The sequence below is a fragment of the Ictalurus punctatus genome, chromosome 7, assembly GCF_001660625.3.
Source record: "Ictalurus punctatus breed USDA103 chromosome 7, Coco_2.0, whole genome shotgun sequence".
Lineage (NCBI taxonomy): Eukaryota > Metazoa > Chordata > Actinopteri > Siluriformes > Ictaluridae > Ictalurus > Ictalurus punctatus.
Window position 1 is genome coordinate 16,454,995 of NC_030422.2, and position 22,783 is coordinate 16,477,777.

General features: G+C 38.8%; 1 protein-coding gene across 5 annotated transcripts in view; it reads right to left on the minus strand.

Annotated features, from left to right (window-relative positions):
• Nucleotides 1-2,626: 2,626 nt before the first annotated feature.
• rap1gds1 (RAP1, GTP-GDP dissociation stimulator 1) overlaps nucleotides 2,627-22,783 on the minus strand; it is a 38,075-nt gene continuing 17,918 nt past the window's right edge. For all 5 annotated transcript variants that reach the window (XM_047156892.2, XM_017472794.3, XM_017472795.3 and 2 more), the window contains 10 exons: nucleotides 18,799-18,927; nucleotides 16,581-16,706; nucleotides 14,353-14,496; nucleotides 12,630-12,761; nucleotides 9,131-9,265; nucleotides 8,872-8,997; nucleotides 7,778-7,917; nucleotides 7,562-7,688; nucleotides 5,511-5,639; nucleotides 2,627-4,295 (listed from right to left, as the gene is read on the minus strand). In XM_047156892.2, coding sequence (XP_047012848.1) covers nucleotides 4,168-4,295; nucleotides 5,511-5,639; nucleotides 7,562-7,688; nucleotides 7,778-7,917; nucleotides 8,872-8,997; nucleotides 9,131-9,265; nucleotides 12,630-12,761; nucleotides 14,353-14,496; nucleotides 16,581-16,706; nucleotides 18,799-18,927 — 1,316 coding nt within the window. In that variant the 3' untranslated portion in view covers nucleotides 2,627-4,167. The remainder of the gene's footprint in view (nucleotides 4,296-5,510; nucleotides 5,640-7,561; nucleotides 7,689-7,777; nucleotides 7,918-8,871; nucleotides 8,998-9,130; nucleotides 9,266-12,629; nucleotides 12,762-14,352; nucleotides 14,497-16,580; nucleotides 16,707-18,798; nucleotides 18,928-22,783) is intronic.

A 22,783-nucleotide genomic window follows, 5' to 3' on the forward strand; every position in this document is an offset into this window, starting at 1 on the left:
TGCATGGTAGGCTGATTGGCGTGTCTAAAGTGTCCGTAGTGTATGAATGGGTGTGTGAGTGTGTATGTGATTGTGCCCTGTGATGGACTGGCACCCTGTCCAGGGTGTACCCCGCCTTGTGCCCAATGCTCCCTGGGATTGGCTCCAGGTTCCCACGTGACCCTGAAGAAGGAGTAAGCGATAGAAGATGGATGGATGGATGGACATAGTTGTTGTAAGCCCGAGTGGCAATATGCATCCTACAGCTAAACATCTGTTAGCACCCACAATTCCTTGCTAAATGAGCATGTGCATATATCTCCTTTCGAAGATCTCCTTGGATTTTCTGAATAATGTGTTTACATGCAACAAATTTCGGATTAAACCAGGCGTATTCCAGGGGTGGGAATCAGAATAGTGTCCTAATCTGAATCGGGCAATTGGATTGCGATATTTACGTGACTCAATACTAATCAGATTATTTTTATTGCCAAATTCTGATCATGATCAGAATATTGATGTGCATGTAAACATAGCCAATATGTCTGGGTGAAACTTGTAACTGAAAGTTTGTAACTTCAGTAGTTTATATAAAGTATAAGCGGGATTATCCTAGTGGAGGCGGTTAATATATGCATATAAATATCAATTGACCCTGTGTTTACTTACTTCACTGACAGACAAAAATTAAAAGACTGCTTAGCTTTTGGAAGAGATACGGGACAAAATTAGGAGACTGAGAGAAAAAGAAAGAGGAGGAGATTGACATGAGAGAGGAAGAGCAGGTCCTGCCCACTTTGCCCAGGATAGGATTAACATTATGTCCCTGTGCTGTTCAACACACACAAAAACTGACTTGATCACATTCATACAATATAGGCCTAATTACCGCAAAGATACATGTTCTTTGGTAATTAAAGTGGAACCTAGAGGCTCAATTTAACAACATAAACCCTCCCTAGCAAGCTCAGTTCTTGTACCTCAGTATTCCTTATGACATGTCCAAGTAAATACGGTAACAATATACAGTCACACACAGTGCTGTGAAAAAGTATTTTTGAAAAAATACAGCAAAAAAAGTATTGATTTCTTCTGGTTCTGTGTATATCTAATACTAAATTGTTTCAGAAATTAAAACAAAATCTAAGATAAAACAAAGCCAACCTGAGTAAACACAAAATACATTTTTTAAATGATAATGTTATTTACTGAAGCAAAAAAATGTTATCCAATATCAACTGGGCCAGTGTGAAAATTTATTTGCCCCTGTAGTTACTAATTCCCCAAATCTATGAAACTAGTGATGGACTAGATGCAACCAGGCCTGATTACTGCAAACCCTGTTCAATCACATCAACATGCAAATAGAACTTTTTCAACAGCATGAAGTTGGTTAAAGGTCCAAATTGAAAGAAATTCCAGAAATGATGAAGAAGGTGATTGAAATAGCTTTGTAACCCTTCCCAGACAGATGTACTTCAGACTCCAGAACTCCAAATAACCACAGTGCACGCCATTATCTCCAAATGGAAAAAATCAGCACAGTAGTGAACCTTCCCAGAAGTGGCCAACCTTCCAAAATTTCTCCAAGAGCACAGCAACGACTCATCCAGCAAGTCACAAAAGAACCAAGATCAACATCAAAGGATCTACAGGCCTCTCTTCATCAATAAAGGTCACTGTTCATGACTCCACTTTCAGAAAGACCTAAATAATTGAAGGAAACATGAATTCTGCTCTCTACCAGAAAATCCTAAAGGAGAATGTCCGGTCTTCAGTCTGTAAGCTGAAACTCAAGTGTAACTGGATTATGCAGCAAGACAATGATCCAAAGCATAGGAGTAAATCCTTGTCCTAGAAGTAAGTGAAAGTCTGATCTCCAGTTATCAGATGCGTTTGGTTGCAGTTATTGCTGCTAAAGCTGGCACAACCAGATTGTAAGCTTAACGGGGCAATTAGTTTTTCACAATGGTGATAGTTGTTGGATAACTTTTTTTTTTTTTTGCTTCAATAAAAAAATTATAAAAACTGTATGGTGTGTTTACTCAGGTTGCCTTTGTTTTGTCTTGTTTTTTTATTTTGTTTGAAGAGCTAAAACTATTCATTATATGAGATATACGCAAAAACAGAAGAAATCAGGAAGCACGTTTTCACAGCACTGTATCAAACACCCCTTAATCTCTCTCTCAATCTCTTGCTCACACACACACAGCCAGACAAGCTCAGTACTACTTACCAGTTGGCAGTTAGTCTCCTGGAGTGTGTGACTTTCTCAGTCAGGGGAAATTGAAATATTAATGAGGACCTGCTGTGGATTTCTATGTTCTCGTTGAATAAGTTTATATTATGCTATTACATTATGATAAAAAAAAGAAAAGAAAAAAAAAGCACATTTTGGGACCAGTTCAATTGGTTGGAATCACCTTTCTCAATACTATAAAATGTTCTGAGAGAGAGTGAAGCATGTTCCAATGCAGAATAACTGACAGGCAGAAAGAGCTGTCCCCCTGCAAAGGCGTTTTATCAGAATAGAAAGGCAGTTTAACGATTGCATTGATTAATTGTTTAAAATTAATGTAGCAAACAGCTTATAAGAAAAAAAATGTAAAAAAAAAAAAAAAAAAAAAAAAGGTCATAATACCAAGAATCCATCGCCAGCAATTGTCTTTAATAATCATTTTCTATCTCCCAAATGTACAGTTAATCAGTGACATTTACAACAACTACTCGAGTTTAAATATCTGTAATGTAGTTAATATAGATATACTGGATTGCTGAGTGGTTCCTTAAGGTTACAAATCTGATAAATAACATAACATTTATCGAACATAAAGTGGCTACGTCAGAGTCGAACAGTATCCCAACATGCAGTGGAAATGCATGTTTTGTGATACTCGGTGGGTTGGTAAAAGACAAACCTGTACACATGCAAAATCTAGCTCAGGAAATAAAAATGGACCACTGTATCAAATGTACACCTTTGATAGAGAGCACTCAAGAGAGCACATTATCTAAGACACTCGAAGTAGGTTGTTACTCACTGCCGGGGTCATGGATTGTGGAACTGTTGGCAGTATTTCAACCACCTCAGAACATAAAAACACTCATACATGCTGACTTGTCTAAGCCCATTCTTGACACTTAACATGATTGCATTATTGATTTATGGACCTGTCATGATCTATTCGAGTTATTATTATTCCTATTATAATGGCAGTCATGTTAAAAAGCATGTTATATCCCAACAGATTATATAGCATAGCATTATTAACATTGCACTGTCATTTAACAAGCAGCATCTTTCTTTCACTATCCTGACCAAGTGTATGCAGCCTAGACAATGTTCAGAAACTCAGCTCGTAAACAAAAGGGCGGTAAATAGAAATACTTATTAATTGTTAACAAGATGATATTATTTGTTCATAATATCCATATGACAGCAGTAATCTGTTTCAAAATTTAACAGACTAGTGATATGGAATTAGCTCTTTCCAGTAAAGTGACTTCATAGATATGAACATGAGTGGCATTAGGACCATGGGGCATTAAAATGTAAAGAGTTCTCTCTGGTCCTGACATCCCACTTACTGTACAAACACATTTGATCTCAAACATGCCAAAGGCAGATACTTGTATATATTAAAGGGGGAGTGTGTATCATAAAGAGCGAGGTCTGGCGAGCTGAACACAGATACACCATTAAATTAGACTAGTTTAAAAAACACATGCAGGTGTCAAAATCAGCAGGTATTCAAGCTACACAGAACACGTGGGGTTTACACGGCGTGAATATATGGCTGCGCTAGTTTCTCCTCTAGCCCCCATGTAGTTATTGTCTAGTCTATTTTTTAGTTTTTTTATTTTTTTTTGCAGGTTTAGTCTTCCTCAATAAGATTACACGCTTCGTTTATCACAGCTATGGTCTTTTTTATGTGTTGCACGCTCCCTATCTCGCTTGCACAACCTATTGCAGAAGGCAGTCTACGATTTCCTACAAAGTGGTGAACGCATGCGTGAAACGAGCTGGGTGAGAAGAGGGGACTTTATAGCAGGGAGTCTGAGTGGGACTGGATACCTTGGCACATGACAGAGGGAGGCGGTGGGAGTCGTAGAAGGTTAAGAGTGTGTATAGGAAGGGTTGGCAGGCAGAGAGTGGATGGAGTGTGTGTTGTGTGTATAAAGAGTCTTTTAGCTCTGTGCCGTTAGCCTCTGTTCTGTTAGCGAAGCCTGGTGGGCCACCGTTTTGTTCTCATGGGAGCGTAGTTTGGACACCACGTCGATAAAAGCCAGGGTCTGTACTTCTTTATGTAAAGGTTCTGAAGAGAAAGAATAAAAAGATACAAATCAAACATCATGCTTGCTTGTTATTTTCTAGCAAAATGTGTGGAACTCTGCGGAAACCCACGGGATGATGCTATGGCTGAATTCTGACAAACAGCTAAACATAATGAGTGATTTGATTTTGCCTAGAATATACTTTGACATTCCTACTTTAACATAAATATACTGTGTATAGTTTTTGCTAACTTTCTGTAGTTAACCTTGTCTAGACTTTCTACAAAGATAACAGTGCTTTACTTGCTAGCGTTCACACCCTGAACATTATGCTTCAATCAAGCTGTTGCATGGCAAAGTGAAGCTGAAATTTAGTTTATAAACTGTACACTATATGTCAAAAAGTATGTAGACACGCGACCATCACGTGGTTGTTAAACATCTCATTCCAGATTTAGTCCTCCCTTTGCCGTTATAACAATCTCCACTCTTCTGGGAAGGCTTTTCACTATATTTTGGAGTGTGGCTGTGGGGATTTGTCCATTCAGCCACAAGAGCATTAGTGAGGTCAGGCACTGATGTCGGGCGAGGAGGCCCGCGGTGCAGCGTTCCAGTTTATCCCAAAATTGTTCAGTGGCGTAGTGGCTCTGTGCAGGCCACTCAGGTTCTTAAACACCAGCCTTAGCAAACCATGTCTTTATGGACCTCACTTTGTGCACAGGAGCACTGTCACGCTGGAACAGGTTTGGGCCCCTTAGTTCCAGTGATGGGAAATTGCAATGCTACAGCATACAAATACATCCTATACAATTGTGTGTTGCCAAGTTTGGGGAAGAACCATATAGGGGTGTGATGGTCAGGTGTCCACATACTTTTGACCATATATACAATGCAAATTATGCAAATTTCAGGGTTTTTTTTAATTAGAAAATGTCAAAATTTCACCAGGTAAAGAGTTTTCCCAGGCTGCCACATACATATATCCAAAGATAAGAAACATCCCTTTAGCTCCTTAAAACACCTACCCAGACACTGCGTCCAGACTTACACTCCACACACTCATAACTACACAACTTTCCTATTAGTTTCACCAGTTAACAAATAATAGTTACTGAATAATATACTTTATGGTGAATATACTTTGGTATATTCAAAGTAAAAAAAATTACATCATATGAAGACATCTAGACTAAATTTATTGCAGATTAGTTTCAGCTGAAATGCAGGTTCACATCCACAGGGGAAACATTCCTCACCTGAGCCCATGACAGAGCAGATGAGGATCATGGAGTTGTATTTGATCTCAGGAGCACTCTTCTCCTCTGTCAGCAGTTTATGTAGGACTTGCACCAGAGTGGCTCCCACAAAATCTTTCTCTGCTGAATCTGTCAGGAATAAGACATACAGTTCTGTGAAAAAGTATTTGTATTCTGATTTCTTCTGTTTTTGTGTATCTGTCATACTAAACAGTTTCAGAAATGAAAGCTAAAAATCTAAGATAAAACAAAGACAACCCAAGTAAACACAAAATAAATGTTTTTAAATGATAATGCTATTTATTGATGCAAAAACATTATCCAATACCAACTGGGCCTGTGTGAAAATGTATTTGCCCCTGTAGTTCCTAATTCCTCAAATCTATGAAACTGCAGTGATAATGGGGTTCGGCTGGACTAGACACAACCAGGCCTGATTACTGCAAACCCTGTTCAATCAAATCAACATGCAAATAGAACTTTTTCAACAGCATGACGTTGGTTAAAAGGTCTTAACCAGTAACACACTATTCCAAAACTGAAAGAAATTCCAGAAATGATGAGGAAGAAAGTGATTGAAATACATCAATCTGGTATGGGTTACAAAGCTATTTCAAAGACTCTGGAACTCCAAAGAACATCAGTGAGAGCCATTAACTCCAAATAGCAAAACCTTTTGGGAAGACAGGGGTCCCGTTACATCTGGCGTAAACAAAACATAGAATTCCACAAAAAGAACATCGTACCTACAGTCAAGCATGGTGGTGGAAGTGTGATGGTGTGGGGATGCTTTGCTGCTTCAGGGCCTGGGCAACGCAATAATTGAGGGAAACATGAATTCTGCTCTCTACCAGAAAATCCTAAAGGTGAATGTCTAGTCTTCAGTCTGTAAGTTGAAACTCAAGCGCAACTAGATTATGCAGCAAGACAATGATCCAAAGCATAGGAGTAAGTCCTAGTCCTAGAAGTAAGTGAAAGACTGATCTCCAAGCGGAGGTGTTTGGTTATCGGAAGCATGTGGTTGCAGTTATTGCTGCTAAAGGGTGATAGGTGTTTGATAACTGTATTGTGTTTACTCAGGTTACCTTTGTTTTATGTTGCACTGTAGATTTTTTTATACAATTTTTTATTAATTGTATTAAAAAACAAAAAGAAAACAAGCCTATTCTTGCAACAGTGGGTTGTTTTGAAATTAGCTTTATGGGTTCCATTCCTGAATTGAGAGCAAGATTAATTAGTCAGCAATTTTGCCAGAATCTCAAAATTCAAACAAATACACCCAATGTTCCCTGACTGACAGTTAAGCAAAGATATCCTATAATCCCTCTGCCAATTAGTTAGATTCTCTTGATCTATACCATTTGTTTTTCTCCTGTTTATAAAGCCTGGGGATCCAGAGAGTAACATTTAAATACATGTGTCTCATTTGTTTAATTGGGTTCTCTCTGTCTACTTTCAGGACTTTTGTGAAAATCGGATGATGTTTTAGGTCATATTTATGCAGGTATATATAGAACATTCTAAAGGGTTCACAAACTTTCAAGCACCACTATAGCTGTTGTGTGATGGTGGAAAGCTAGCTAGTGGATGGGAATTGTCAAACGACTAATTTTGGCTAAAAATGGCCAGTGTTTTTGAAAATATACATTAACCTGAAAAAATATCAAATGAACTCTCCTAAACATAACAGCAATCTGGGATTTTACCATAGCAGACTAAGGGGCTATGATGACAGGACACTGGACATGACAGGATAATATTTTTTGACAGCTACCACATGTGGAGAACTTGTGGAGAATGTTATAGAACATACATTTTTTTAAAAATACACCTGAACCTACCTATTCGCTGGTGTATAAAGAAGCTGAGGAAGCAGAAAGCTGTATTCTATTAATTCAGCAATTAGGCATAATGTGGAGTTTTAAAACCTGCCCTAGGAAATATTTAATTAAGACACTGTATATTTAATGTGAATGGGCTGATATTAGTCGCAGTGGAAGTTACACATAAGGTGAAGCTTTGAACTTTAGACAGGTTAATGTCTGTTTTACCCAAATCCAGTGCTGCAATGAGACCCAAAGCCACCAGCGCTTCGTTCTGCATGATCATGTGCTCACTCGTTGCCATGGTCACCAAGTGCTTTACACCCCCACACTGAATGACCGTCCGTACCACTTCCTGTTCAAAGCCAAGAAGCATCCAAACACAATTAAATTTCCAGAATCTCTGAATTTTTCATGAAATGGTAACGTGTGTACGGCCTTGACCTTTGACTTGCTGTGTCGGATCAGTGCTGAGAGCAGGCGATTGGACTCTCCCATCACCCCTGCGTGGTCTTTGGCCTCACACCATTCTACCAGCCTCTCCACCAGCTTAAGGTTTGCTCCCAACTGTTCGGCAGCATCCGCTACATCACATACACACACACCATCCATTGACCCATGCAGAAAATCAGTTCTATGCCTAAAGTTTTTCAGACAAGTTATTATTACTTTTGCCACATTAAGTCATTTTCTAGTTATAAATTTAAAACTCGACAATGCATTAAGGTATTGTATTAAGATATTTGGATGAATCAATGCTCAGTAACAGCTTAAAGTCCGTTTTATTATGGTGCAGATAAGTATCAACAGTATTCTAAAGGAAATCTACCAGGTTCTAGATTTTCCTGATTAAAGCTGCTTTTTTGAACACCAGTAAAATATCAACAAGTTTAAAATAGCTGTAATTTTAAACTAGTTGTAATATTTTGAGAATATTTCTCTCATTGGTATTTTATGTGTAATAATTGAAGGCAGTGCTTTTTTTTTTTTTTAAACAGACAATCATTTACATTTATAAATTGTTTTCTTTAAGAGCACTGGAGCTGTATTTAAAGTACTGCTGATGTGGAAAGCACTCCGTGTTACTGAAAATGAAAGTTTCTGGCCACACGCCTCGTGCTGAGAATGCAAAGTGCTGTAGTCCAAGCTGGCTGCGGCAGCATCACTCACAATCTACATAGCAATTAAATCTCAGCACTGTGGCATGGAGCCCTGTCTTCGTCCATTTCACTTATAGGATAACGGATTTCTAATTCAGAGGACAGAGGGGAACTAGCTTATACCTGACAAAGCTTCTGTAATAGGATAAATGAATGGCTTATGCAGTCCTTGAATGCAGCAAATGCTGTTCAGTAGGTTTTTGGCCTCCAAATATCTACACCTAGGGCTAACTTGTCGATTTCTGTTGCAGAAAAATCTGAATGCTTTGTGTAGAGGTTAAATACAATTATGTGAGCAGTCAGAAGGGAATAAGAAAGAAATAAGAAAAGCACAGATAAAGTGCCTTGGAAGCATTTTATAACGTTGGCTATAGCTACCTTGTGTGTCGATGAGCATTCTTAACGTTCCCAGCAGCTTGAACTGAACTGGTGGCATTTCTGACTGGAGAAACTTCAGCACCACATCAGACACTCCAGCTGAGAGCATCTTAGACTTGTTTACCACTGATGAATAAAAGCAAGGATAAATAATGACGGTGAGTAACATCCTGCATTAACAGACATCGGGTTTTAAAGCCTCTAGAGGGCTGCTGAAATACAGGAAAATTGAAGAGGAGACTCTTCAATTAACACTGACCTGGGATTGCCAGGTTCCTCAAAGCGCTGAGAGCTGCATGCTGTACTGTAACGTTCCCCTCCTCAACATGTCTGTCCAGCAGGTCCAAGAGCATCTGCACAATTCCTGTGTCTACCATGTGGATGCAGTTCCCATCTGAAGGGAAGGAGCCAACAAAATTATATAACATTATATAACAGCATGGTGGCACAGTGTGAAGTGTTGCTGCCTCACAGTGTTTCATATGTTCTCCCCATGTGGCGTGGGCTTTCTATAGGTTTCCTCCCAATGCTCAAAAAATGCCTGTAGGTGGACTGGCTATACGGGGTTAGAATTGTTTCCATAATTCCAAATAAATAGATTACGATCCACAAATAAATGTAGTGAGATTTAAAACTTAAACAACTTCATAAATGCATTGAATGAGATCCACAAATATATGTTAATAGTTCCACAAAAATATATTAAATAATTGACAAAATCAGGACAGGAAGAGAGTCATATTACACCAAACTCGCATATTATGAAGGCTCTCCAACATGGTCGGTAATGGAGGAATGCCGACAAGAGAGTGGATCTAAACATCTTACAGCATCACTGCAACAACATCTAAAAGAAAACAAGCAACATTATGGGTCATAAATTCTTTATTTTAAGGGAATATACTTTAAGGGAATATATGAGTTTTCACCAGTGTTTCCTGCATCACTACCGAATCCACGGCACAACCCGAGTTGTGATTTTACAGTAAATCGAGTATGGTGAGATTTAAATACTGTGTATCGGGAAAATATGGCATTGGCAAGAAAATGTTGTCCTCACAGGCAGTCTGCCAAAACACAGCGTGACCAGTGTCATCCAATTCACGGGCTAATCATTACATTCTCTAAACAAACTGTGTTAAAAGACTCAGGAACCTTAGGAGTTACCGGTTTGAATCGGTTTGAATCCTTACTGAATCAGTGAATCAATCATTACTAGTCCATTAGACCACTGATCTATAATAACCCATAATGTTGCTGGTTTTCTTTTAGATATTGTTACACTGATGCTGTTAGTTGTTATGTGAGTTCGGTGTAATATGACTGTGTTCCCGTCCTGATTATAAAACAAAACGTGATTGGTTGGAGGTAGACTGTGCTACAATTGGTCAGCGCAATGTGGCTGTTATCCGATTGAATTGAGTAGACTGTGGGCGGAGTCCAACTATTTGTGGATGTGTGCGCTCACTTGAAGCTTGAAATGTTTCAGAATTCACAAATGCAAAGGATGCGATCCAGAAATGAATGCAAGGTAGTGTTGTGTTTGTGACATAAAAAATAAATTTGTAAAAAAAAAAATTAGTAATTTTTGTGAAACTCCTAACATATACTTGTGGAGCTCATTCAATGCATTAGTTTAATTTTTGTAAAATCTCACTACATTTATTTTTGGATCATAATCTATTTATTTGGTACTATGAAAACTATTCTAACCCCATTTGGCTATCCTAAATTTCCCTTAGGTGTGAAAGCATGCATGTGCTGTACATGACAACTGCATAGTAGTATCATAACAGTAATATCAATAAATATAAATGAATCCAGCAGAGCATTAACCAGTTCTAGTCTATCCAGTCACATGAGGATACACCTCACTGAGGAACAGATCTCTGTAAACAGTGAGAAATATCACAGGAATCCTCACTGCAGTGTCCAAGCCTTAATTTGGTCAAAGAGCAGCAGAGCAATGCATTACATGGTGTGAATGTGTGTCTGGTGTATGTAACACTTAGTCGCTGTAAAGCTGTTGGTAACAAATGCACACAGGCCTGGAAAGAAACATCCACACTCAGAAAAGTGAAAGAATATTGTCTCTATTAATGATCAATTTACATCTCCTATGAACATTTCTTGCATATACAGTGCTGTGAAAAAATATTTGTATCATGATTTCTTTGTCTCTGTTTTTGTGTATGTCTCATACTAAATAGTTCTTCAATCTTCAAATGAAATACATCATAAAACAAAAGCAACATGAGTAAACACAACACAGTTTTTATTTATTTATTTTCTTATTGGAGCAAAAAAAGTTGTCCAATACCCATCACCAATGTTAAAAACGAATTGCCCCCTTAAACTTAAAATCTGGTTGTGCCACCTTTAACAGCAATAACTGCAACCAAACGCCTCCGATAACTGGAGATCAGTCTTTCACATACTTCTAGGACTAGGATTTACTCCTATGCTTTGAATAATTGTCTTGCTGCATAATCTAGTTATGCCTGAGTTTCAATTTACGGACTGAAGACCGGATATTCTCCCTTAGGATTTTCTGGTAGAGAGCAGAATTCATGTTTCCGTCAATTATTGCAAGTTGCCCAGACTCTGTAGCAGCAAAGCATCCCCACACCATCACACTTCCACCACCATGTTTGACCATAGGTTTGAAGTTCTTTTTATGGAATTCTGTGTTTGGTTTACGGCAGATGTAACGGGACCACTGTCTTCCAAAAAGATCCACTTTCTTCTCATCAATCCACAAAACATTCTCCCAAAAGGACTGAGGATCATCAAGGTGTGTTTTGGAAAAATTCAGACGAGCCTTAATGTTCTTCTGGGTTAGCAGTGGTTTTCACCTTGCCACTCTTTGATGGATGCCATTTTTGCATAAACAGTGACCTTTATTGATGCAAGAGAGGCCTGTAGGTCCTTTGAGATGGTTCTTTTGTAACTTCCTGGATGAGTCGTTGCTGTGCTCTTGGAGGAATTTTGGAAGGTTGGCCACTTCTGGGAAGATTCACTATTGTGCTGAGTTTTTCAATTTGGAGATAATGGTACTCACTGTGGTTCTTTGGAGTCCCAGATCCTTTGAAATAGCTTTGTAACCCTTCCTAGAAGGATGTATTTAAATAACCTTCTTCCTCATGATTTCTGGAATTTCTTTCAGCTTTGGCATAGTGTGTTACTGGGTAACCAACTTCATGCTGTTGAAAAAGTTCTATTTAAGTGTTGATTTGATTTAACAGGGTTTGCAGTGATCAGGCCTGGTTGCGTCTAGTCCAGCTGAACCCCATTATGAATGTAGTTTTCTAGATTTGGGGAACTATGGGAGCAAATACATTTCCACACAGGCCCAATTGGTATTGGATAAATTTTTTTGCTTCAATAAATAACATTATCATTTAAAAACTGTATTTTGTGTTTACTCAGGTTGCCTTTGTTTTATCTTAGATTTTTAGTTTTAATTTCTGAAACAATTTAGTATGAGATATACATAAAAACATTGGCTGAATGCGTGTTGTGATTAAGTCACATGATGCGCCTTGGCCCAAATTGCACACTCCTGAGATTTTGCATTCATTTCTGCGATCGCAAAATCCTGGAGGGACTGTTTAACAGTGAACATAGCAAGCACATCGCACATGTCGCTGTTGCCAAATTTATTAACAAATTCAAAAAAGACTGCAAGTGTTGTGGACATTACATTACATTATGTATGATAAACTACAATTGATTAGAAATCAGACCAAAGCTCTTACCATTGCGGGCGAAGTTAGCGATAGCCAGAGCCCCAGCTAGCTGGAGCTGGTGGTTGTTGGAAGGAACCCAAGAGAGAACCCTCTGGAACACACTACCTTTTCCCCCCTCAAACAACTTTTGCATGGATTCATCTGAGCAAAAAAAAAAAAAAGAAATGGCCATTACCACCCTTACAACATTATGCATCATTCAGAGCCAAAATTTACTTACTGTTCACTACTTTACTATATACAGGAGCGCAGTAACTCTATATAGCAAAGTACTACATGGGATAGTTTATGGGTTACCACTGCATGCCATGCCCAACATCACTGCAAACATGCATTTAACTTGATCTATCAGATGTTTTGCTGTCCACTTTCAGTAAAGATCTTAGGAAGAACATAACTCCTCACAGATTTGCTCTCCTACTGAAAGAAATTCATTAATTAAGGACAATCCACAAAGCCCTACACAGAGTACCACTGAACTTTAGAGGACAACAGGAACTCAGACAGCCACATCAGCACAAACTAAACTGCTACATAAAAACATAGTGATCGATTAGATATGAAGTACATTTCTGCTGGTTGTTAAATGCAACATCTAAATTCATAGAAGCATAACAGAAGCCCCTCTGTTCTCATTAAAAAAAAATAAAAAAAATTAAAAAGCATTTTTTTTGCCTGCTCCATCCATAAAATGCCACACAGTGGAAGTGGAATTGTGTTAGCACCCCACGACCCATTCAGTCTGCATCAATTATTCAGAGTGAGATGAAAAACACACCCTGCTCTGCTGCCTGTACAATCTGCTGCCTACTAAGTAGTGAGAAAGAAAGAGAGGACCAGAGCACATCCATTTCCACACACCGGCTTTACTTCCCTTCTCTTTTGGTCATCTCTATGCGTAGATTTATCATTTTATTGCTATTCAAAATATTGCATTTTTAAACAATTATCGCAGTATTATAGTATCCCAGCTAGAAAACTATAATACCATAGTATTATAGTATTCCAGCCATTATACATGTTAAGAAAAAAGTTAGCATTCATCTATTGAACACAGCTTTAACTTTCAGGCAACAGATTCAAACTGCCTTGGACATCAAAGCTGTCTCGAATACTTCAGAACATGTCTACATCCCATATACATGACAAAAAGACCAAATACCAAACTGTGGATTGTGTCTATAATACATCATGCCAGTAACCTCTACAATGTGGCCTTGTTATTCTAATGCTTTTTAACAATATTTTTGTTTAACAATATAAACAGGCCCACATGTTCATGTGTGAGGTGTGTTTGGAGACCATTCATGCAGAAAGACTTCTCCACAGGGACTGAAGAAGCTGCTACAGCTAAATATAGCTAAGTCTGCTGTAGCTGTTTGTGTGCTGACACAGTCTGGCCCTACAACACACACTCACTACAAATGATCAATATTCGAGTACCTGATTAAACAAACTAGGGATTATCAGTGTTGGCATCAGGGCTGATAAGGACTTAAAGGCTTACTTACTGTGAGGATCAGTACCAGTATCAGTGGATATGGATGTGTGTATATTTGGATATGTGGATATTTGAATAACCCCTACCATCCCTACTGTGTAGTTTCTATTAATATGATATAAACAGAATTTCCTAAATGGATGAGAAATCAGCCTCAGATGGTTTTCCTATATAAATCTACATAAATTAAAATCAATATTAAGCATCAGTGGCTGAAGCCTTGAGCAGCACCTCCTAGCAGCAGCAGCACCATGAGGTCAGATGCTGTTTTGAGTTGAGCCAGGTCTTCCTCTCGGTCACTGTCCACCGTTTGAGCCACAACGTCCAACAGACACTCGACCAGACCAGCCTCCACCAGCTGCAGCTTTATTATGTCTGTCAGAGAGAGAGAGAGAGAGAGAGAGAGAGAGAGAGAGAGAGAGAGAGAGAGAGAGAGAGAGAGAGGATACAGACAGACAGGCAGAGACAAAGATAGGAAAAGAGAAACAGAGAGGGAGACAGACAGATAAAAAGAGATAGATAAAGAGAGAGAGAGAGAGAGAGAGAGAGAGAGAGAGAGAGAGAGAGAGAGAGAGAGAGAGAGAGAGAGAGGATACAGACAGGCAGGCAGAGACAAAGATAGGAAAAGAGAAACAGAGAGGGAGACAGACAGATAAAAAGAGATAGATAAAGAGAGAGAGAGAGAGAGAGAGAGAGAGAGAGAGAGACAAAGAGGAGAAGAGACGGACAAAGAGAGAGAGAGACCATCAGAGACAGATACAGGCAAACAGGACATATGGATGGATGGAGACGGAGACGGACAGAGAGAGCAACAGACAGCCAGAGAGTCAGAGACAGACAGACAGACCGAGAAATTTAGGCAGACAGGGAGGCAGGCAGGGAGGCAGGCAGGGAGGCAGGCAGACAGGGGGAGAGGGAGAGTAACAGAGCAAGAAATATTTGCTTTAAATGAATAAACTTTATGAATTTAGGATGAAAAACAGTCCTGATTAACAGTTATAATCAGTCACTGAGCCCTTGTGTATTTGAACTGCTCTGTGAATTTCAAGATTTGTTATTCATGCACAATATGAGTAATACACATATTAATTAGTGCTACACATCTAGAATTTAATATGCTACATTGTTACAAACCGCAGTCAGAAACAAATTAGCATGTAGCCTATCAAACACGACTAGGAATTCCTGACAACAAGTAAAAATTTGAAACAAAATGGAGCTGAATACACGATGCAAGGCTGATTGTAGATGTGTGACCGCTTTTCTTGTGCTTGGTTATGAAACTCATGAAATATCTGAGCATTTCTCTCTCTCTCTTTCTCGCTCGTTCACTCTCTCGTAGTACAATGTAGTAGCTTTTAAGTAGGACGTTGTCTTGGAGACTGGCAGTCCGAAAGCACTGCTCTGTGCACTGAATGATAAGAAACAGCCAGACGGTCAACCTCTCACCCTAGATCTTTTTCACGTACTTGGAGTCTCCATCACATTCTCTTCCTTCTCATTCCTCATATGTGCAGGGCCACAACATCCCTCCATCTCTCTAGCCTCCCTTTTCATATCTCTCTCTAAAACACGATTTCTCACTCTCTCAGCATCTCACATGTACCTTTAACATAAGCACTCCTCCTGTGGCTTATTTACACTTTTATATTTCACACACACTCTAATCCATGCTTCCTGTTTACTTATTCTCTCCACTTTTGTCGATAATGTTTTGAAAAAAACTCAGGACTGTACCTAAAAATGGATCGCACACTCTCCAGCACACGTTACTTTCACATGCGTGTTCCCTCTTAAAAATTCAGACCGTCTCCTGGATAAAAGACACGGGGTAGCAGCTGAGAGCCGAGTTCACATCACAGAAGTGGTGCCAATTGCAGCTGTTCACAGATCCCTAATTCTTAATGTGGGCGCGATGGCAGAGAGAGCAAGTGACAGCACCCATTATCCAAACACAGACTATGCTCAAACAACTCCAGCAGCTGGCTAATTGTAGACCACTCTGCAATAGTGCTATGTCTGGAGAAGACCCAAAGCACAATAGGTCTATAATTCTGGTGCTTCTACTTGTTAGAACTAGCAAACAGATTAAAGTTTTTTCAGACAATGAAATATGTAGTGCAGTATATTTTTCCCCCTTTTAGATACTGAAAGCTCCTAGTTAATAAAAACCTGAAGATTAATGCTTGCTCACCACAGTTCTCACATACACTCGCAACAGGTGGACACTGTGTCCATATTTCGGTGTGAATGACAGGGCGAGCTGGGACGACACATCTCGCAGGTCCTAGACAGTGTGTCAGTGCTATTCAGGTCTCATCTCATACATATACACTCTACTGTATTAATCAATGACTTTTAAACAAACATTTGCATATATTTAACGATCACCCACAACTATTACAATCATACTCCATGGAATTTACTTTACCATAAAACCTTTCATGTTTGACTCTTACCATTCTCAGCCAGAGGAGCCAGCACCTCAAAGATCATCTCCTTCTTTTCATGTTCTGCTTGCTTCCGGAAAAGTCTCACTAGCTCCTCTGCGATATTTGTAGCTGCAAACTGCTCCTTACTTGATTCTACAGAGACACAATGACCAAAGACATACATGTCAGAAACATCAAAGAGATGTTACTGAAGATTTACTGATGAGTTTCATGATGATTTAAAAGCAACTCATGTCAAATCTAGCTATACAGAACCAACATCACATGTCATGTATAGGACTGGACACTTCGTTTTTTCTTACACTTAAAAAGCACTGCTCAAATGATACGAGTACTGCCAGATACCAGTTCAGTGTAGAATGACGCACTCGTCTCAGTACAAAATATTAGTACAGTTACAACCATATATGCATGAATAATGTTAGGAATGTCTGTGTCTTTTAGAAGAAATTATGTCTGTTGTATAGCAATCAATTCCGATCAGTCAGAAGGTGTTGATTAATTTTCTAGAACAACACTGCTTGCAAGTAAAATCACAGGTTCATACTGATCAGCCGTAACATTAAAACCACTGGCAGGTGAAGTGAATGACCCTGATTATCTCATTACAATGGGACTTACCAAGGAGTGGGATATATTAGGCAGCAAGTGAACAGTCAGTTCTCAAAGTGGATGTGTTGGAAGCAGGGAAAATGTGCAAGTGTAAGGATCTGAGTGACTTTGACAAGGGCCAAATTGTGATGGCTAGATGACTGGGTCAGAGCATCTCCAAAACAGCAGGTCTTGTGGGGTATTCCCAGTATGCAGTGGTGTGCAGAAGGACAACTGGTGAACCTGTGACAGGACCATGGGCTCCCAATAATCACTGATGTGTATGGGGAGCAAAGGCTAGCCCGTCTGCTCTGATCCCACAGAAGAGCTACTGTAGCATGAGAGAACGGTGTCAGATCACACAGTACATCACAGCTTGCTGTGTATGGAGCTGTGTATCTGCAGACTGGGTCAGATTACCCCTATCCATTGCCGAAAGTCACTACAATGGGCATGTGAGCATCAGAACTGGACCATGCAGCAATGAAAGAAGGTGGCCTGGAACCTGCAGCTTACAGGACTTAATGGAAGTACTGCTAATGCTATCAGAGGTCTTGTGGAGTCCATGCCTCGATGGGTCAGAGTTGTCTTGGCAGTACAAGGGGGACCTTCACAATAATAGGCAAGTGGTTTTAATGTTATGGCTGATTTGTGTATTTTAATGAGTTACATCATTGTTTCTATAGCTTCTACACAGGGACTTGTATGGTGGATGCTACAAATAAATTGACTGAAAAATGCATGTAATTGTTGACATGAGGTTTTCTGTGATGAGATGTTTATCATTTTTGGAAGAACGCTCCATTGTCAGCACATGAGAAAGCTCCTTTAAGCGTTCCAACATTTTTTTTTGTCTTTTTAACTTCAAGAGAAAGAAAAAAGAGAAACTGGTAAGGGAATGATTCTTAAAGATACTATAACGTCGTTCCACAAAATCAAATGTAATTATAAACTGATAAGTGAAAAGTGTGATTCTTATTAAATACATTTTTAAAAAATATCATCATTGGCAAATTGTTGTGGTATAACTGGAACTTCAGGGTGCTGCACTACTTTTCTTATCGCTGCTTTTCTCCAACAGTTATACCAGGAAATAAAAGTGAAAAACAAAATAATTGTTCAGATTTTTCCTCATTTTCAGAAATGTAAAGGCTCAACCAGCAGTAGATGTTGATTCATATTCCATACTAGTCCATTAATACTAGTCTATTCCTGAGTTCTCACTCAAAAATGTATTAAACTGTACTGGTTTGGTGTCAGTGTAAGGAAGTGGAATTAAAAGAGCATCAAGATGGAAATGATTACAGGAAAAATGTAAAAGCTTGTCTGGTCTTGGAAAGGCCACAGCCCTGAAGAGTTTAACATTCTATCTTCAACACGGTCATCTTATCAGCTAATATTTTAGGCCTCCATGGCCTAAATCTGGTGTTAGAAGACCTGAGACTAATATTTCTGAGTTAAATGCAAGGTGACAATTTCCAGCTTTTAAACCTCTTAAGTCTCTGTAGGGGAAAATGGGGAGGAACATTCTGCAGACAACACATAAGATCTGGAGTCACATGGAAGGAAGGAAGGAAGAAATGAATGAATGAATGAATGAATGAATGAATGAATAGGTCCGTCACTTATTTACCCAGTTCTGCCAGGTTTCCGAAGGCAATGAGGCACATTTCTGTAAGCGCTGTGTTATGCGCATGGACTCCCAGAAGCTTCACCAGAGTGGGGATCACTCCCATGCTAATCAGCTGGGCCTGCAATGTGTCTGAGGATGCAAAGAGATTAAATACACCATATTAACTTCAACATTCACATGCATCAGTGCACCAGAATGGAAATATCAGCTGTAAAATAAATGTTTTTGTAGTAATCATTGTGACATTGCTGCAACACATTCATTAAAATCAGTTTCTTACAGTGGTGCTTCAAAGTTTCTTTAGATTTTTCTATATTTCTGCATAAATCATAAATATGATCTAAAAAAACATCAGATTTTCACAAGTCCTAAAAGTAGATAAAGAGAACCTAATTAAACAAATGAGAGAAAAATATTATATTTGGTTGTTTATTTATTGAGGAAAATGATCCAGTATTACATATCCGTTAGTGGCAAAAGTATGTGAAACTTTGCTTTCAGTATCTGGTATGACCCTCTTGTGCAGCAATAACTGAACACTAAACTACAACTAAACGTTTCTGGTAACAGGGAATTTTAGGAATTTTAGCCCATTCCTCAGTACAGAACAGCTTCAACTCTGGAATGTTGGTGGGTTTCATCACATGAACTGCTTGCTTCAGGTCCTTCCACAACATTTCTATTGGATTAAAATCAGAACTTTGACTGGCCATTCCAAAACATTAACTTTATTATTCTTTACCTTTATTATTATTCTTTATTATTCTTCATCCGTTATTTGGTAGAACGACTTGTGTGCTTCGAGTCGCTGTGTTGCTCCATTTTCTCTTGAGATTCAGTTCACAGATGTCCTGACATTTTCCTTTAGAATTCATTCCATCAATGATGGCAAGTCGTCCTGCCCCAGATGCAGCAAAACAGGCCCAAACCATGATACTACCACCACCACGTTTCACAGATGGGAAAAGGTTCTTATGCTGTAATACAAAGTTTTCCTTTCTCCAAACATATCACTTCTCATTTAAACCAAAAAGATCTATTTTGGTCTCATTCGTCCATAAAACCTTTTTCCAATAGCCTTCTTGCTTGTCCATGTGATCTTTAGCAAACTGCAGAAGGGCAGCCATGTTCTTTTTGGAGAGTAGTGGTTTTCTCCTTGCAACCCTGGCATGTACACCATTGTGGTTCAATATTCTCCTGATGGTGGACTCATGAACATTAACATTAGCCAATGTGAGAGAGGCCTTTATTTGTTAGAAGTTACCCTGTAAAAATGATTATGTTTTAGGTCATATTTATGCAGAAATTTAGAAATAGAAAATTCTAACTTCACAAACTTTCAAGCACCAATGTATTTCAATGTTGCTTAAAATGGAGATACCTAAAGATAAATAATTTTAAAAAAGCCTAGGTCACTAATGGTAATAAAAAAGAACTCAAATCAACACTCATTTAAGAATCACATAGGTCTAAACAGCAATAACACACAGGCCAGTGTGAGCTCAAACCCCTGATCTGATAATCTGACTGACACAAAAAATCTCACAGGGACAAATGCATTGGCCTACAATTATATTATCCTTTCTGTCTCAGATGTCTCACACCAGCAGCATGGTGTCACATGCCTCTTGATGCTGCATAACAAAATGAATTGGATGGCAGTGATTTTGTCCCATAATACTGCAATATTGGTAGCCCCTGTCAAATTTGATTTCATCACATCATCAGCAAGCACATCCCCCTCCTCAATGCAGCAAAAGGGTGATAAATCTTGAAATATATATTATATATATATTTATATATATTTTTTTATTTTTTTTTTGCTCACCCAGTCAAGACTGCAAAAGTGTACTCAACAACCCTGATCGAGATAGACAGAGGAGGCGAGAAAGAACAGAACAGGAATAAACAACAAGGAGACAAGTCAAGAGCCAGCAATAAAAAACACAAAAGAGAAGGAGAGACTAAGGAATTTAGGAGACTTAATGCAAAAGGTGGAGAGAGAGAGAGAGAGAGAGAGAGAGAGAGAGAGAGAGAGAGAGAGAGAGAGAGAGAGAGAGAGAGGAATCTATGAGATATAAAGGCCAGATGCTCCATATACCATGGAAAGAAAAACAATGTAGGGATAGATAAGAAGCACTTTCTCATTTTTAAATGGCTTCATACCAGGTTATGCTTGCTGGAGTATTAACTACAACACAAAAGACCAAAATGTGTTGCCTTTGTTTGCCAGTTGCAGTCTCTTCATTAATTTACACTGTGCAGTCATTCAACTAAATATTTGTATTTTTTTTTTTTTTCTATTTAAAGTGGACATTTTACAGCTATGATTGTTGACAGGATTAAATCCAGGAACCAAAAGGAGTCAACAAATTTCTTATATGTCTCTCAATATTAAATGCACACACAAACACATAAAATACTAGCATAAATGTTTAGGAATTTCATCTCTAGAATTCATCTGACTCGCACTACAGTGAGCACCCTTAGCTCGCATCTGTGGAGGAATTTTCCAGATGATTCTGACACAAGAAGCAGAGGTTTTGCCTCATTCTGCATTCCTGCATTCAGTCTTGATGTCTTAGCCACAGTGACAGTGTACAAACATCGAGCCATTGGCTTGTGCACAAACTCATTTACACAGTATAATTGCAAACACTTGAACAAGTACTTATGACAGACCGTCCCACTTAAACCCAATGTAAGGCCAGGAACGTTACTTCTCCCGTTATGACCTGCAGGTCCTCACATGGACAGAAACATCTCTAAGGCCTCCATGAAGCACACACCATAAAAATTAATAATAGAATAAACTGTGTCGCTATTATGTGCTGTGATTGTGCCGCAAAAATTTTGCTGGCTTGATTTATGGGACTATATGAGGGATTTTCTGATACTACAAAGTCCGTTCAACTCAAATCCAAACTAATCCAACTGTAACCAAATTACTGGCGTCCGTTTGTTCAATAGTGAATACATTATTACTCGTTCATTTCACTGTGGCGTCACTCTCAGCCATGTTGATATTGTAGCACTGACTGATGCAGTCATCTCTCAAAAACTAAATCACCATTTTAACAAATGGCCTACTGTAAGGTTTATATAAATTTCTTTTATATCAGACACCAACTTCAATGGGTTCTACTATGGGCTCTACTTGAGAGGCTGGGAAACATTTGATTCGAACTTACTGCTTTAAAAGAGAAAGGTCAAAGTCATTCTGATGTTCTAACCTTAACTACATTGTCAATTACACTGCCATCTAACACCAAATAATGGAGGAATGATACTACAGGTGTTTACAAGGGAATGGTTGTAATGCCAGATAAAGATGATGTTCAACTGTTTGCATACTTATGAGGTTTGACATCAGAATCTATACATGTTGAACTTGTAAGAGCTTTCCACTCAATGCAATGCATAATGCAACGTAAAAAATGTGTTTGCTTTAGTATTACAGCAGCACAGAATGCCTATAAATAATTATCTCCAAGTAAGATGAATGTTGAGTCACTGGCAATAAGGAATGTTTGTTTAAGGTAACCTTTTATCCAAATACACTTAGCGGGAATAAGTTTCATTGAATTAGAATTTTCCCATCATACTGACAAGACTAAAGACTGAGAACAGTGCAGAAAGGGAAAGGGAGACAGAATCACAGAAAGATTCAGGGGATTCGAAGGAATGCACACATTCACCCTTTATATGTACCCCAGGTCAGTATTCCATTATTCAACTTAGGACATATCTTCCAAAACCTTCGGTGATTTATTCAGGCTTGTAGATATGAGTGTGGGCTGTGTAAGTCTGGAGCTGCCGACAGATCATCCGAGTGGTTTGTGCACTTTTCAAATCAAATCATAATTCTCGAGTATCGTTATGTACTTTTTCTTCAAGCAGCAGGACAGAATGAGAAACTCTGACCCCAATTTAGCTTGCTAGCTGCGAATGTTAAGGCACTGGAAAGTAATTACCATTTTATGCC